The sequence below is a fragment of the Anticarsia gemmatalis genome, chromosome 26, assembly GCF_050436995.1.
Source record: "Anticarsia gemmatalis isolate Benzon Research Colony breed Stoneville strain chromosome 26, ilAntGemm2 primary, whole genome shotgun sequence".
NCBI lineage: Eukaryota > Metazoa > Arthropoda > Insecta > Lepidoptera > Erebidae > Anticarsia > Anticarsia gemmatalis.
This window is the reverse complement of record NC_134770.1, coordinates 1,644,631-1,661,318: the sequence shown is the minus strand read 5'-3', so window position 1 is coordinate 1,661,318 and position 16,688 is coordinate 1,644,631. Positions and strand designations below refer to the sequence as shown.

Below are 16,688 nucleotides of genomic sequence, written 5' to 3'. Positions count from 1 at the left end.
TAAAGTATGTCTGTTGACACGACAATATTACCAAGACTGCGTGAAATTTAAGAGTAGTAGATTAAAGTTGAAGATCGTTTCAGCATTGGGCAGAAGTCAATAGTCATAAAATAGTCTGAATATGATATCTATTTATGTATATAATCAGCCCGTTTCCACCCACTGTTGAGTATAGGCCCCTTTCACAGTACGCCGCTTGTCTCATCAAATGCGATTTATATAGAATAGATAGATGAATACAAATTAGTTGCAATAAAAATCTTATTATGGTGTATCCCTGACCGAACATTCCTGGCTAAAGTTCCAGCATTCCACAAACGCATATCAGCATCGCAATGCCAAATTTCAAAGGAAGCATCCATCTTCCACCATCAAACATCAATAAAACTGATCACCCATCAAAACGGTATTACAATTCCATAACTAATCGCTATCAGTTCGGCTATCGGAAGTTTAACCGGTACATTATCATAAATAACAAGTAATCTATACTAATATTATAAAGCTGAAGAGTTTGTTTGTTTGTTTGTTTGTTTGTTTGAACGCGCTAATCTCAGGATCTACTGGTCCGATTTGAGAAATTCGTTCACTGTTAGATAGCCTATTTATCGAGGAAGGTTATAGGCTATATAACATCACGCTACGGCCATTAGGAGCGGAGTAGCAACGAAAAATGTTACAAAAACGGGGAAAATTATGACCCATTCTCTCTTACGTGACGCAAGCGAAGTTGCGCGGGTCAGCTAGTCATAAATAACAAGTAATCGTTTAATGCTAGTCCTTCGTAAAATAATCGCTTGCATTATTCATGGGTACAATTGTACTGTTTCGATTGATGACCGGTTGTTTTGTGAAATGTGCGTGTATTTGCGTGTTATTTGCTGGCCCTTTTATTATAAGAGGCGATATGGATAGCAGTGAAACTGTAGATTATTATTGCTAGCTATTTAGTGTGCCTAAAACATCATGGGGAAACCATGCATGCCTAAAATTTGTTTAATACATTTATTGAGGGCATGCAAAGTCCCCAACCCACACTTGGCCAGCGTGGTGGACTCAAGGCCTAACCCCTCCCTCATTACGGGAGGAGACCCTTGCCCAGCAGTGGGACATCAATGGGTTAAATTTATTTTATATAGTGTGTCTGCTTGCTGTATGTAATGAAAGAAAACTGCAAAATAAACACAGAAATGTTATTTAATTGAAAGAATCGTCAAATATCATATTAATTAAACTTTAGCATTATATTAAGATCTAATATTTTACGAGAATTAAGAAGAGACAGTTTGAGAACACGGCCAGTCTAACTAGAACCGAAACGTCAAGTTATGAAAGGTAAAAAATGCCTTTTCACCAAGTTTATCAAAGGAAGCATTGGCGTCTAGGTTTCTTGCATATGTCCCATAGCGGTACGTAAAAAAGTCAGAGAACGCAACTTACTAAGATCCTAACTAATTTATTTTTCTTTATTCACATACATCTGTCACTAGGTTACGATTACGAGTACAAATAATATTTCAATGAGGCAAATTTCACCCGCTTTTACCATGGCTATTTCCATCCTTTTCCAACTACCTACATTAGAAAGAGACATACACAAGTGAAACACAAATGCATGATTAACAAACATAATCAGTTTTCGATTCGAGTTGATCTACCGCTCGCGATTCCGTGCGGGTAGGCGCGGAATTAGGGCTCTAACTAAATTACGCCGAGACTACGCTCTGTGGGCCCGATCGTATCGGGGAGGCTTGTTACTGGGTCGCAAGGGATGAGAGGCAGCGGAATTTTGAGATTTTAAATTAGTTTTTGTGTGAATGAGTCGGAACATCAATGTAATTAACACAAGTATTTTGTGGACGATACAGCGTTCTAGGAAGTCGTTATACACTTAAAGCATGCTAGTCTTGTTTAAGTGAACAAGCTTTAAATCAAAGAGTTGCAACACTGTTATTTTTTGTCTGAAACATTGCCCATTAGTTTATAATTAATTGAGATCAAAGAAGAAAATTAGTTTTATTTGGATCTTGGTCATCCATCTTAATGATCCTAAGCTACTTTCAAGTGAAAGCATTTTGCGGATTTGCAATCTTCTTTGCAAATACAAACAGTTGCCAGAACTTTAGAACGAAACAAAAAAAAATAGTTCGGAAGGGATTTTAATTCTATATTTATGTGCCAATTGCCCTACCTATTGACCTAAATCTATCACCCGCCTAAGCTTACAACTTGAACCTATCTCCCGTAGCGTTGATGATGAATATTCATACGGCGCGTTATAACGTTTGTTTAACGTTACACTAAGTTGTTTGTCGATATTAATATCTAGTGCCGCCATTTTGTTTCTCTTGTGTACTGCTAGTCTGCTACTATTTGTTGAAGCTTGTTATTGTCGGATGTGCCGGGTGACAATGGAATTTTGAAGATGGCTTTAAGGGGTTCTGTAAATGAATGAGATGAATTTTAAGCTTCTTTTGAGTATTGTGTATTTGTATGGGAATTGAGTTGATTTGAAGCAATTGTCACCGAATTGTTTGTATGTATTTGTTTTGAAATGATATTTTATGTTTTAACATATTATGTACTTTCTATCGCTAATATAAATATCTGGAAAATAAAAAAATGTTTTGTACTGTAACTTTCAGTAAAATTAGAAAAAATGTTTTTGTGCATAGCAGCGTTCTTTTACGCAGAAGGCGTTCGAATATTTAACGGTAAGCTGCGAGTTACGAATTTTTCCTACTTATGGATAACCATGAATGTGATAACCTTATGCAAGCAAAAGTATGTAACAAAGAGGGAAAAGTAAAACCTTATTTTTTACACACAAACTTTTGACAAATCTGGAAATCAATCTTGACAAAATTTCATTAACCCATCGTACAAACTCTTCAAGTAAATGTTACTACACATAAGTCAGAATGTATCCCTAATGATAAATACACAAATAGCACACATAAGACTATCGTGGCACATCCATCATGTGCGACGTGAATGCAATTAGACGACCGATGATGCTAAATCATTGGTGCTTAGCGTCTGATGTGATGAGTGACTGCCCTTACTTGTCGTGGTGGTTCATAGTATTTGCTTTTGTATGGTTTTGAACACTGCTGTCATATGTTCCGTGAGATTAGTATATGATTAAGTTTGCATCTGATATATAAAATTTCTATGTCACAATGTTAGTTACCGTACTTTTACGGAACGGCTTGACCGATTGTTATGAAATTTTGTGAGCATATTGACTATGTTTGAGAAACGGCCTACTTCTAATTCTTCTAATGTAATCTGGTATTTATCTCTCAAACGACGGAATTGAACTTATGAAGGTTGTTGATAAATTAGAATGTTTGGTGTATAATTATGGATAAAAACAAGCCACCATTGCACGCTAAGACTGACCAATCAAAGACATTTCAAATTATATCCGGGTGATAAAATACGTAAGATGATAAACAAATAGTATATAAAATGGCTAATAGTAAAAAGAAGTCTCCTTTAGTTATTTTTACAATAAAAAAAAACATTCAATGAAATTATATTGCCGTGTAATTAAAATATTCTACAACCAATCGCCTTCGATTCTCGGAATAAAAATTTCCCGTTCCAGACTCGTTTAATATTAGTTTTCTATATTCTTGGTAACATCATGATGTCTATTTTTAGTTTGTGTTTTAAAATTAGCTCGAGTTTTACTAAACTACTTATATGATTTTTCTATCGCGTGGCATGCATCGGGCTGTAATATCGTTTATCTATAAAACGGCACATATTTCTAGTTATAGTGGATAATTTACATAATAATATGTCACATATTTTACGAAACATGTTTTCCAGATTACGACATTCAAGTTTCGACTAGATGTTAATGTAAATAATATACATTCGGCAATAATTGACTCTGTTTTACAGTCCTTATTTTTCCATTTAAGATGAAATACATTTCTTTTGCTTTGTAAATTTTCAGCACACCAAATCCACCAATCCTCACATCCGCGTCTTTATTACAGCGGATTATTTCCAAAGGATCTATCAGCCTACTGGACCTAAACTGTTCTAGATAACATACTTCTAAACTAATAAAAATAATGTAGTTTTGTTTTCCACTGAGTTTCTAGTTTCTCATATAGTTATGTATGTTTGTTACAGAGTAATGGCAACAACTACATGGCAGGCGAGCCGCGGCGCAAGCGCGAGCCACCCGCGCGCCCCAACCACATACTTCTATACACCATCATCAATCCCGCCTATCCTATCACTGTGGTAAGTATTCTTTCTTGCTTTCTAACTATACGTGGCTAAAAGAGAGGTAAATTGTGGATAATTCTCCTGAAGCTCTTGCACTAAACCCAGTGGATCATTCTTCTGAAGATCTTGCTCTAAACCCCGTATTGCAGGAAGTATAAGTGACAGAAAGAGAAATAGATAGTGGTGACTCAATTTTGGAAAGATCGTTCTTTATATTCTTGTCAGAAAAAAGCGTTCTCTTTGAAGATTTGAGGTATTTTGCGAAGACTTACCTATCATCGAAGACAGAGTTGACACGTGATAATAAAGAGTTAGAATACCCAAGGCAGCTAGATAATCCTAGCATTATTGCGCTCTATCATCATAGTGAATGGGATGAATCGCTTATCACGTGTTTTTGGTTCTACGCCTAGCAAAACGAAAATATTTAATATCAAAAATATCTTCTATCAGGACTATCCTTTTAAGATTTGTCCCAGTTTCTTTGCAGTATTCCCTTACCTGGAAAATTTCGCTCCCACAAACCTTACAACTGTACAACATAAAGGATAGTTCCATTAAAATCCTAACATTATTATAACTACCTTCTTCAGAACATCTCAGTCACCACAAACTTAGTTTTCAAAGCAATCCTCAAGTTTTATACGAGTTTGAATAGCTACAGTTTTCATATTGTTGGTATTAAAAGTAAATAACGCTGCAACTGCACTGGTTATTCCCGACGCTTGGAAACGTCTCTTGATGGGTAAAGTTTTTTGCCGTTTGGATAATAGAAGTGTTTAGTTTGAAATTTCTGTGCGATTATTCAGATATGTTAAGAGGTTTAGAAGTATCAAATCCTATTGATATTTTAAGTGTGAAAGTCCTTGAGGAAGATGTTTGTTTGTTACTCCTCACGCAAAAGGTACTGATCTGATTTAGATGGTGATAAAATATGAACTAACTGTAAACCAAATACAATTAATATCCTGAAGTAACACAAAGGATAGTTTTTACCTCGGGAAATCTAGAATCGCGAGCAAAAGCTTGTATAGTGTAATGATAACATAGCTAGATTTTTATTTATTTGGACTCTTTATAAGACTGACAATGGCTGGTAAACCTTCTTGTTACCTCAAGGCATGGATAAGGAAATATTCCTCTATCCAACAACGAACAGACATATATTTTTGGCAGTATTTGGTGCAAAACTATGGTTAGTTGCTATAAATGTTTTGATAATTCTGGATCCCTGTTACGTAAGTTAAGATGCTAAGTTCTGAATAAGTCTCCTAAGAAATAATTCAACCAAACTTTCTCATGATACACCAGAGTGTATAAACACCATATATGTAAATATTGCTTCGACATCGTTTGACGTAGAATTATTCGTCACCCAGATCCCGCATTTTTTATCCAACTTATACCCTTACTAAACCGGTCTAAGCACAGTTATACGTAAACTTCCATATATACTAATATTATAAAGCTGAAGAATTTGTTTGTTTGAACGCGCTAATCGAAGGAACTACTGGTTCGTTTTATAAAATCTTTCAGTTCAAAAACAATTACAAAGATGGGGAAAATGTTGACTCATTCTCTCTTATGTGACGCAAAGAAGTTGCACGGGTCAGCTAGTCTATACTAATATTATAAAGCTGAAGAGTTGGTTTGTTTGTTTGAACGCTCTAATCTAAGGCACTACTGGTCCGTTTTAAAGAAATATTTCAGTGTTAGATAGCCCATTTATCGAGGAAGCCTATAGGCCATATATCATCACGCTACTACCAATAGGAGCAGAGTACCAGTAAAAAATATAACAAAAACGGGGAAAATGTTGACCCATTCTCTCTTATGTGACGCAAGCTAAGTTGCGCGAGTCAGCTAGTCTAACTATACCCTTACTAAAGAGGTCTAAGCACAGTTATATGCAAACTTTCACACGACGCTTCAAACAAAGGCACAGCAGATAAAGGCACCCCAGCCGGAACAATTTTAAGTTGCGCGTATTTCACAATTTCACGGTCTATGAAACTTAGCTGCGATAAAACTTTGACCGTTCTCCGAGTATAGTTGAGTTTTGTGTTTACTGTTTGTGTGATGCTGTAGGAATGCTGTGAAGTTTAGGATTCTGTTCCCGGGTAAAGAAAGACTTTTGGTGAACTAGTAAAAGGTGACTAGTGCAATCCTGTATGATTTTTGAGCATAATGTGCTTACAAAATCTCGTTAACCAAATATCGTTTATTAAAAATTATGATTATGTTGGTTTACACGAATATACGGTTTTTAAGAAGTCTCAAAAATCGCGACAAATTGTCAATTTCCTCCTTTTTACCAAAGTCGGTTAATAATTATCTTGAGTATTTTTTCGAATCCTGTGCCAACATTAAGTAATAGAATTTTGCATCCTATATTGCAATTGGAATCTTACGTAGCCACAGTATTTACAAAGCTTTAATTCGAACAATTAATCTGCCGCAAACTTCTTGCAAACATCTTATATTCAACTCTCACAAACATTTAACTTGTATAAGTAAACATTCAGTTTTACACCTCGCCGGTAAAGTAGAAGTAGTTACACCGTTTTATGACCAAGTTACCTGTACCCTTCGTTTGAAACAGTCCTATAAGGATATCGGATTCGTTTTCAATGGGATTGCCTTGGGTTGGTTTATTGTTATGTCTTTTTTGGAGTAAGGGTTCGTGTCTTTAGTGTCTGCTGATCTTGAGGAACTGGGTTTGGGGACATGTTTGGAAAGTTTATTGGCAACTAGTATCCCAAAATTTTAAGGTACAAAAGATACTAGTCTTGAATTCTTGAAATTCTTTATTTAGTAGGTACCCTGTATTTTTAGTTATTCAATAATATGCATGAGTAAAGAACTATATGAGTAGTTTCTGATTTTCTTGAGTAAGACACATTAGGGTTTTATATTACAGTTTTTGGTGCCACAACCCTAAAACCGCCATGAGTAATTTGAATTCCAGATTTGCACATGAATAACATTGTGTAAAAAGTATTTGTTTGTGCTACAGACAAGCAAACATACAAACATAATATAATTTTAAGGAGCTAAGATTCATTAAAAGTACGTCAAGAACTTAACGCCCTGTAATCAAAAGTTTTCATTATAGCCTTATGCAATACGTTACTAACCCTACAAAACTACCAACCACTTGATAAACAAAAGCCATTCCCGAAAGCTTGGTGGAAACTTGACATTTCCACTAATTTGAACGAGGGGAACCTCAAAAAGGGACCTGTTGATCGTCACAATGCCACGCGATTGGTACACCACCTTCCCATGTACGATTGTCGGCACTTGCCAACTGTTTTACTAGAACCTGTGGTGGATCTGCGTGGATGAAATTTAAGGTTCTGATTTTTTTTTTTTGGATTCGCGTGCTCTTGGTACAAGAATGGGTGATTTCGTTGAGTCTTGTAATGTAGCTTTGCTATTTATACTCCCCCAGGGGTATTAAAGAGATGAAGTGGTGTCGGGTGTAGATGTACTTAAAAATTATGTTAAATCCTTACTTTTCTATGCGGACTGATTCTTGGATCACAAGAAAATGTTATGAAGCAGCTTAGACTATCTTTAATTCAGCTCCTGTCATCTATAACTTCAAAAGTTGGTTTGAAAGTGCTCGAAAAAGGCCTTAAAATATTCTTCAACTTGATTTATCAGCACTATAACTCTCAAATAAATAACCCATAACCTTCCGTCTCCGTCGTAAACCCTATCAATCTCGCATCAAACCCCCTACCCTATATAATTGCGATATTATGGAAAAATATACCCCTAACCCCCCCTAATCCCCCCCTCTCATACATTACCGTTGGCGACAATTTGTCATCCAAGTTCAACGGCAAAAGTTTATGAAGGAAGACGCGTCGTGTTAATGTTAGGCTAATCGATCACCGGTTTGATGCTCGGCTGTGTTTGTTTTGGGTGCGTGCGTTTTATGGCGTTATTTATAGAGTGGAGTTAAAAGCGTAATTTGGTAGTTAGATTTTGGCGATACTAAAATTTTGAAAAAGGCAAAACTAATGTCTTTGAAATAGTTATTTTTTATTACTTGTCTGGTTATTTCGGTATTGTTTCTACTAAATAGTTTGTTAGTAAGTTCTTTGTTCTCACCTACCTCTATGGGAAGAAAACATGATTTTTTGTATGCGTGTCTATGTATAAAGATATTGATGTTTTTACTAAATTTAGAATTTGGAAACTGCCAATTTAGTTACAGGAAAAATGTCAACCATACAAAATCAAAAATATCAATGAGTTAAGTACTAATAAAGCTAACAGATTGTCAGACGGTATAAAAAAATACTAATCGAACCTTATCTCCCAGTTTTTCATCTCAAATTCCTCATTGTAACTGAGTCATCATATTTGAGGCAGCACTCAGCAAACCTCTTCAATCTAAAATACTTTCTGAAACCAACAAATATTGTTCCCACAATTCCATTGTTACTTTCCTTCGAGATATTTCCAGAACATTCTATCTATCGCCTCGCTATTATTTTAGTATGTTTCTAATAGAAAAATAGAGGCACTGGAAACGAGTTTTCTAACGTTGTATAGAAATTTGCTGTTCCCAATTGTGAGATAGATATGTTTTCTGGAATTTTCTAGAATAATGGAAATGTGGCGTAGGTTTTGTTTAGCTATTTTTGGATTTTGACTTTGGAAATTGTATTGTTGTTGTTGAATTTTAGTATTCTCTATTACAATTATTTATTGAAGTCCCATTTCGGTAGTTATTTTTAGTTCGATTTTGTACAAGTATAATAATGGTTGGCAGTATTTCAACCCGGTTTCAAGATTTGCTAGTAGTAGACTTTGATATTTCACGATATAAATGGACCCATAGGCAGAGTATGCCACTCTATTCTACCAGTTATCTAAGAACGAATTTTTGCCTACTGACATTGAAGATCCCCATTTTGATTCTCAATGTCAATAGGCAAAAATCCTTTTAGTCACGTTAGAATACCCAAAAAATATTTTGTACATGGTTATGGAATAGAACATTACAATAATTATCTAGCGGCTAGACAGAAACTAAAGAATGTCATTTGCTACGTTGTCTGCATAGTTTATTTTTTCTATCAATAAAGCTACTTTTATAGGCATATAAAGTAAGGCTTGCTACACACATATATTCGGTTCTGCACATCTCATGGTCTACACATGTCATGTACAGTTTTATTTAGTTTAGTTGTTCAGTTGTATGATCGAGAAAAGTTCCGCTCGATGTCGCCGCGCTTGTATATTTAAGCTGAATCGTGACGATCGGACCCAAAGGATGTACTCGATGGGCACAAACCGAGCAAGTGCAGAAATAGCTTTGAGTCGATTTTCTTGTTCGATAAATACTGCCGAATCAAACCTGAATATGTGTGTACCAAGCTTTAAGTCTTAAGTTTGTTCATTAAAAGTTATTACGTACGTTTCTAAGCGTCACTGAACATTTTATTTATAAAAGTTTATCATGAATACGATATGAGGTCGTTACCCCCTTTGTCCTTCAACGTTTTATATTTAGGATTTGCGAGGTTTAGGTAGGTCAGTGTTGTAGTGGGCGTATTGATTGTGGCGTAGTATTTGCTGATATTTATAATCATAATTTATTTAGTAACTAGCTGACCCGCGCAACTTCGCCTGCGTCACTTAAGAGAGAATGGGTCAGAATGGGTAAATTGTTAGGTACTCTGCTCCTATTGGTCGTAGCGTGATGATATAAAATATGCTTTTTTTTCACGAAAAATATTCTCAAAATTATTTATTTCTCTAGGTATAACGAAGTCGCGCTAAGGCATATCCGCCATTAAAACAGTTGCCATGGCAACGGAATTTTGTTAATTCAATGTCATTATAATATTGATATTTCGCGACTTCGTTGAATTTTCTGAATTTTCCCGGGAAATGCGTCATTTTCCCGGGGTAAAAAGTAGCCTATGTCCTTTCTCAGGTATCAAAATATCTCCATACCAAATTTCATGCAAATTGGTTCAGTAGTTTAGACGTGATTGAGTAGCAGACAGACAGACAGACAGACAGACAGACAGACAGACAGAGTTACTTTCGCATTTATAATATTAGTATAGATTTGTTTGAACAAAAACAACAATTAAAACAATAACATTATTATTTTAATTGTCACGTATTGTTTAATTGCTCATGTAAACACGACACAAAAAATGGAGATATGTATCTGTTTCGCTTTGAAATTCAAAAACATGCATGTTCGTTATAACTGGCATTAATATTGTTGTATTTTTACATGTTAATTTAAAAAATAATGTAGTAATTTTTATATATTCTCGTTTTAACTAGGGCAAATAAGATTTCAAACGCCGTTTTCTGGTTTGAGCAAAAGATCAAACGCCTTATATAAACCACATCTAAAAACTTTTAGTACGAATACTAAATCTGTAGTTTTTCTCACAATAAAGTTTTTCTGGAACATTTCACTAGTTTTATCTTGAAGGTCTCTTTCGGTGATATACTTGTATTTGTATTGTAGATGTATTTGTATTTGTCTAACGAGTGAGACAATTGAGAACGGACCTTGAGTTTGATCTTTTAAGGGTACTATAAACTTTGGAGATAGGTACTTAGTTTTTTTGTGCAATTTGGTTATAAAGAATTGAATTTAGAGTTATATTCTAGATTGTGTTTCATTACTTTATAATATATTTAAATGTTCGTTTTTTTGTGGCTTTATTAAATTCAAAAAATTCTGGTTTATACATTTCTCGTGCAAATTTACATTTGCAGTAACACTAAACTTGAATTAGGACTCACCGTTTAGGAGATAGGAGATTTTCAACTATCATCTATATATTTAAAGGCATGTAAAGTAAAAGATAGTTGTGGTATTTACATTACAAACAATATTTCATACCTCTTAAACTAAGCTGAAAGATTTCTGTTGGTAGTTTAATCACGTTGATAGTGCAAGTTAGGATTTGAACCTTCTTGATAGTTAGTCAGTCTTCATCTTCCTGCCTATTACACGAAGGAAACATAGCCGTAACACTATGTAATTTCCCACTTAACTAACTACAGCTTAACGACTGTCAAATAGTTAATACAGAACTAGTTCCACTCTAAACTTTAGTTTATCTTGTGACCTAAATACTAAGTTTAGTCCTAGTCTAACTTGTTACTTGTTACGGCTCACATTCGACTTGTATTTTTAGATTTTAAGACCTTAACTTAAGTGACTGTCTTTGACAGAATATTTTAGTAACTGTTTTGCTTTTTACAATTTCATACTTTTTTATATTAACTTTTGTTTTGAGACTTTGCGTGTAATTTTAGTAGTAGTTGCTTCAATTACGTTTTGTAAAAAGCAGTTCATATATCATATTATTTATTTATTTAAACTTTATATACAAAGTTGTACACAGGCGGATCTAGTGCCATAGGTATCTTCTTTCAGTCTACCTAGAGGTTAAATTAGAGCCTACCTAGAGATTAAATTATATATAAATAACAAGTTAGAGCCTAAATTAGTTACAATAGTATCTATACTAATAAATAAATAACAATTTGATCAAGTATGAATGTAGCGACATATCAGAATGTTGTCTAAACACGCTGCGAGTGCAATACAATGCGGTCATCGCATTACAAGCGTGCAGGAAACACGTCGGTCCCGGCGACCGTGCCCACTACACCGCAGAGTTTAACACGCTTACATTCACAGCGTGTTTGTACTTATAATAGTAACTGTAGCAGTTTATCTATACTATCAAAGAAGTCAAAAACTAGCGGATTGTGTGTATTAATAAATAAATTACAGACTATTTGATGAAATATGAATGTAGCGACATATCAGAATGTTGTCTAAACACGCTGCGAGTGCAACACAATGCGGTCATCGCATTACAAGCGTGCAGGAAACACGTCGGTCCCGCCGACCGTTCCCGCTACACCGCAGAGTTTAACACGCTTACATACGTAGCGTGCCTTGCACGTAATTTAAACACGGTATTAGTTATTGTATTGTTTTGATCGTAGCAGTATCTCTGGGTATAATTATTATCTGTCTACAATGTTACTATAAAAAATTAAATAGTTGTTTAAAAAAATCGTAGTTCATCCATAGTAATGAATTTGAAATTTTATAGCTGTAACTAAATATTATATAATGACGAGAATTTTCCCTTACTCTCAAATTAAACCTCAAGAAGGCGTTTCGTGATTAGCAGTCGCCTCTATGGTTAAAAACAAAAAAAGTATGAAATTGTAAAAATTACGCCTTTAGTGCGTTATAAAACCTTAAATGTGGTCCGCCAGTGAACCATATTGTACACCGGTATGGTACCATACTGTATTGTAAGCTTCCTTTGATCTTATGATGACTATATCACAAAAATTTTGCCAACTATAAATTGAACCAAGAATCGCAACATCTCAAGCAGTGAATAACCCAATCGGACACCCAAAAGTCAGTCTTTCAACCCCAACCCATAAACAGATAATACTCAATAAAAACTTGCCAACAATAACATGAACAAGTTTCGATGTATTGTGAGCAAAACGTTCTGTTGCCATCTTTCACTGTAATAGCTCAAGTTTCTCCTATAAACGATCTTTCTATTCTGTAGCGCTACCATGAGTTGGTAACTATAGTCTCCCGGAGACACTGTAGTTCTCGTAAAACTCGAACAGCGCCTCTAGCGGATAGTTAAGGTACCAAAATTGCTACCATGGGTCGCCATATTTAATAACGTGTAGTTAAATTAAACAACAGTGAATGTAGATTGGCTTTGTCGTTCATTCTTTCCCTATTTGAGCCCACTGTTGTAGTTGCGTTCTCACGTTAACTACTCTAGTTTTTAACTACGCCAACTCATGGTAGGGCTACTGAAGTTGCGCTAATATTTGTAGTAAGAGATATTGTTATGGTGTGAATGCTTTTGGGTCGTGTTGTGTATGGTTTTGTGTCGAAATTGATATAGAGGATCTCTATGTGTATCCATTTTGGTTAGACGATGGTGGATAGTTACTTACGAGTGGGGGTTATGATATATTCGTCGGGTGCCTGTGAAAATTGTTACAGTAATTGTACTTGGGCCATTACAAAATTAAATATGCGAACTATGTAAATGGCATTTTATAAGACTCCAATTAATAATGGTATCATCATGGGCATAATGAGGTCTATTTCAATAGTCCTAGTTGCTTTTGATTACTGTTTTTTAAGATAACAGTCGTTTAACCATGACAAATGTCATGTTCAAATAAGTATCAACGAATTTGTAGTTTATTTCTTGATGCAGTGACTAAAGAAGTATTTGTACCCTGCATAATTCAGACGTGACAAAGACTTTTCGTAGTAATATGGTCAATAGTCAAAACAAAAGATTATCCATGTAACAAAACCATCCCAAAGATAGACATCAATAAGTCACAGTTAAAAAGACACATTTTCTAACATATCTCTGCAATCGACAATAAGCAATAACGTAACAATACCACTTACAACATATTTCTTTGAAAGAAAACATTTAATAGTGCAGTGTAAATCTGTTCAGATATTTTATGTTCTCCTCGCACGATATTGGTGCTAGCCGCAGTGAGAAATAATATTGTACGTGTGTTTTACAAGTTGTAGTTGCACCTTTACTGCATTAAATAATTGTCGATTGAAGTATTTTTCAATTGAGAAATTGCAGAGATTTTCTATTTAAAATTTTATCTGATAAAAAAAATGTAACAGATTTTTTTTACTTTCTGATAAATTTTTAATCAATTATGAATGGTTGTGAAACTTGACTTTGTTGGTCTAAATTGGGACATGAAAGGTATTTAAATCAGGTCTTTATTTTGTTATAAGGTAGTTGAGCCCATGAAACAAATCTTTTCAAAATTATTGAATGCATGGATTCATGGAGACCAAATACCACACACAGTACAATAATCTTTGCATACGATACGCTACACCAAAAGTTTTAAGTCTCTTTTTGTTTATTCAAAAATAATCTTTTTACTTTCCACATAAATACATTTCTTTATTTTTATAATGAACAAACACAGGTAGTACACAGTAACTTCAATGAATGCCGTAATAAAATAAAAAATAACATCCACTTGAAACTTTGTCTTATTCTGAAGGAAGTTTGTAGGAAAACAATGAACGCTGAAACTCATTACTCATACTTCAGCACGTCTGCGTCGGTATAAAACCGTTCAATTTAACCAAAAACTTTTATAATGCATAACGGAGTAATGAAAAACCCGAAACTTGTTGCCCCTACCATTTGTTTTCATCTTAAAAGTTAAAACTTCGAGGTTCGGGAGAGTTTTATAGGAGACGATACTGTAACGATACGATAATGATATAGATATAGATATTTGCGCAAAATTGATCGTTCCGTTTGGTAAACTTCGTTACGAAAACTTGGAAAAGAATTGTACAAAACAAAGTAACGAAAGGTTGCTATGAGATGAAAATGATGAATCTTGAAAATTCTGCAGAAACACAAATAAATAAGATGTTTTCATCATACTCGCACTACAAATAAATACTTCCCCAATTTTTCTCTATCTAATATTCATAAGGTTTTAATACTTTATGAATACAAAAAATACGTGATTCAGTGGTGTGCAATAAGAAGAAGACATAGAAAAAAGAGAAAAAGAGTACCAAAACAGGACAATTTGAAGTATGACAAAATCAATATAGTACAAGTGTCGCAATCGTATCGTGTAATATAAAAAGGACGTCTAACTTTAAATGATTTCATAAAAAAGGGAGCGAAATGTTTATTATATAAACGAGTTTCTCAAATAGGTTTTTTTCTCCCGTAGCTTGTAAAGTTTATCAGTTATTGCAAGTTGCAGCTTGTTTTCTATCAATTTCCTTGCTTTATATGATTTTTTAACTCGCCAAGATTTTATGAACTGTTTTTATACAAAGCTGAATGGTCTATTGAAAGGTTTTTTACGTCATTTTTATTGAAAGGTGTTTAACTTTGAGCTTGTTTCTTTTATACGGTGCTAGAGATTTTTATTCAGTTGATATTGGAGTGTAATTTTGTATTATCGGCAATATTGTGTAAAGTTTATTTTATGCTAAAGTTTATGATAATTTAGGTCACCAATTGATTTAACTTATTTTCTAATTACTAATCAATTTTAATAGTCATTTGTGGGTCCCGCTATTAAGCAAAGGTCTCCCCTCTCTTCTTTTTGTAAGGGGCTTGAACCGGTGTCCAGCACGCCTGTTCAGTGTGGATTTGTGAAAATCAATCACACAAAGCATTTTCTTTTACTTTTGGTATGTATGACTTTTATCAGACATATTTAGTTCTCAACTTACGTCAATGGCGAAGTATCCCATACTAAAAGGTCAAGTAGAATGTGTAAAACGATCACGTTAATTCCTATGTCATAAATATAATTATATTTACAGACATAGGAAGCAGATTTTTATCTTTTCTATAGAATCATTTATTGGTTTTCATTTAAAAAAATCATTTAAATCTCTCTGACTATACAGACATGTCATACATAAATCATAGTCGGTAACTTTAGTTGGCATACCTACTTAAAATTTCAGAGGTTTACGCGGTTAATGTCGACCGGTAACCGCGCAGTGGTTTTTGTGTTGAGAGCCTACGTTTGGGAGACAAATGTTTGTTAATTTAAGGCTTAAGGAGAGACTAGCTAAATTAGCCGACGTGAAGAAAGTAAGTAATTATTTAGGTAAGCTAAAATATGTTTAGCACTTTGTTTACTTGTTCTGTTTTTAAGAGTCTGATGCACGATTTTGTTTAAATTTGTTCAGTGGTCTTCTGCGTACTTATCGTTACTATACCCCTTAATATTAAAAAGTTTTAATGAAACTGACCGCCGTAGCCGGGTATCAGCTAGGAGGACATTATTATTGTTAATATTAAAAAATAAATGATTTTTCCTATTATTTTTAGTATTAATCAACTGCTAAATACACAGCTAGATAAATGTCTTGATAAAATATACAATCACATGTGCACTTAATCCAGTGACTTTCTTCTTTAACATTTAAATATCCAAGTGATAACCCTGGATCCCATTAATCCTTAATGGGATCTAGGATAAAGTAATACAAATTCTTCTGTTGTTCGTATAACTCTCAAGTAACTGTCTATCTCACTGTGCGTTTCAATCGATTTCCGTTCGAGTGTCCTTAGTAGTGGTCAGTAAACAAAGTTGTCTTATCGCGTTTTTGTTTCGTTCGCCTCTGTTTCGGCAGCTGGACGTGGACGCTATAATTTTAGAAGAACCTCTACCATGGTTACTCGCCATTTTAAAATACGAGTAACCGAAGCGTGAAAGTACTTAGGTTTAGTGTTGAACAATACAAAAAGTTAGCCTTTGTCCTTAAATATAAAATATTTTCGTTTTATAAATCTTATTGGTCTAATATCTGCCAATAAATATTGGGTTGTTTA

The 16,688-nt window shown here is 34.4% G+C and overlaps 1 protein-coding gene across 5 annotated transcripts in view; it reads left to right on the top strand.

The window, feature by feature from the left end:
- sm (heterogeneous nuclear ribonucleoprotein L) overlaps positions 1–16,688 on the top strand; it is a 469,971-nt gene that overhangs the window by 166,496 nt on the left and 286,787 nt on the right. For all 5 annotated transcript variants that reach the window (XM_076131364.1, XM_076131363.1, XM_076131361.1 and 2 more), the window contains exon 2: positions 4,153–4,266. In XM_076131364.1, the coding sequence (XP_075987479.1) occupies positions 4,153–4,266 (114 nt within the window). The remainder of the gene's footprint in view (positions 1–4,152; positions 4,267–16,688) is intronic.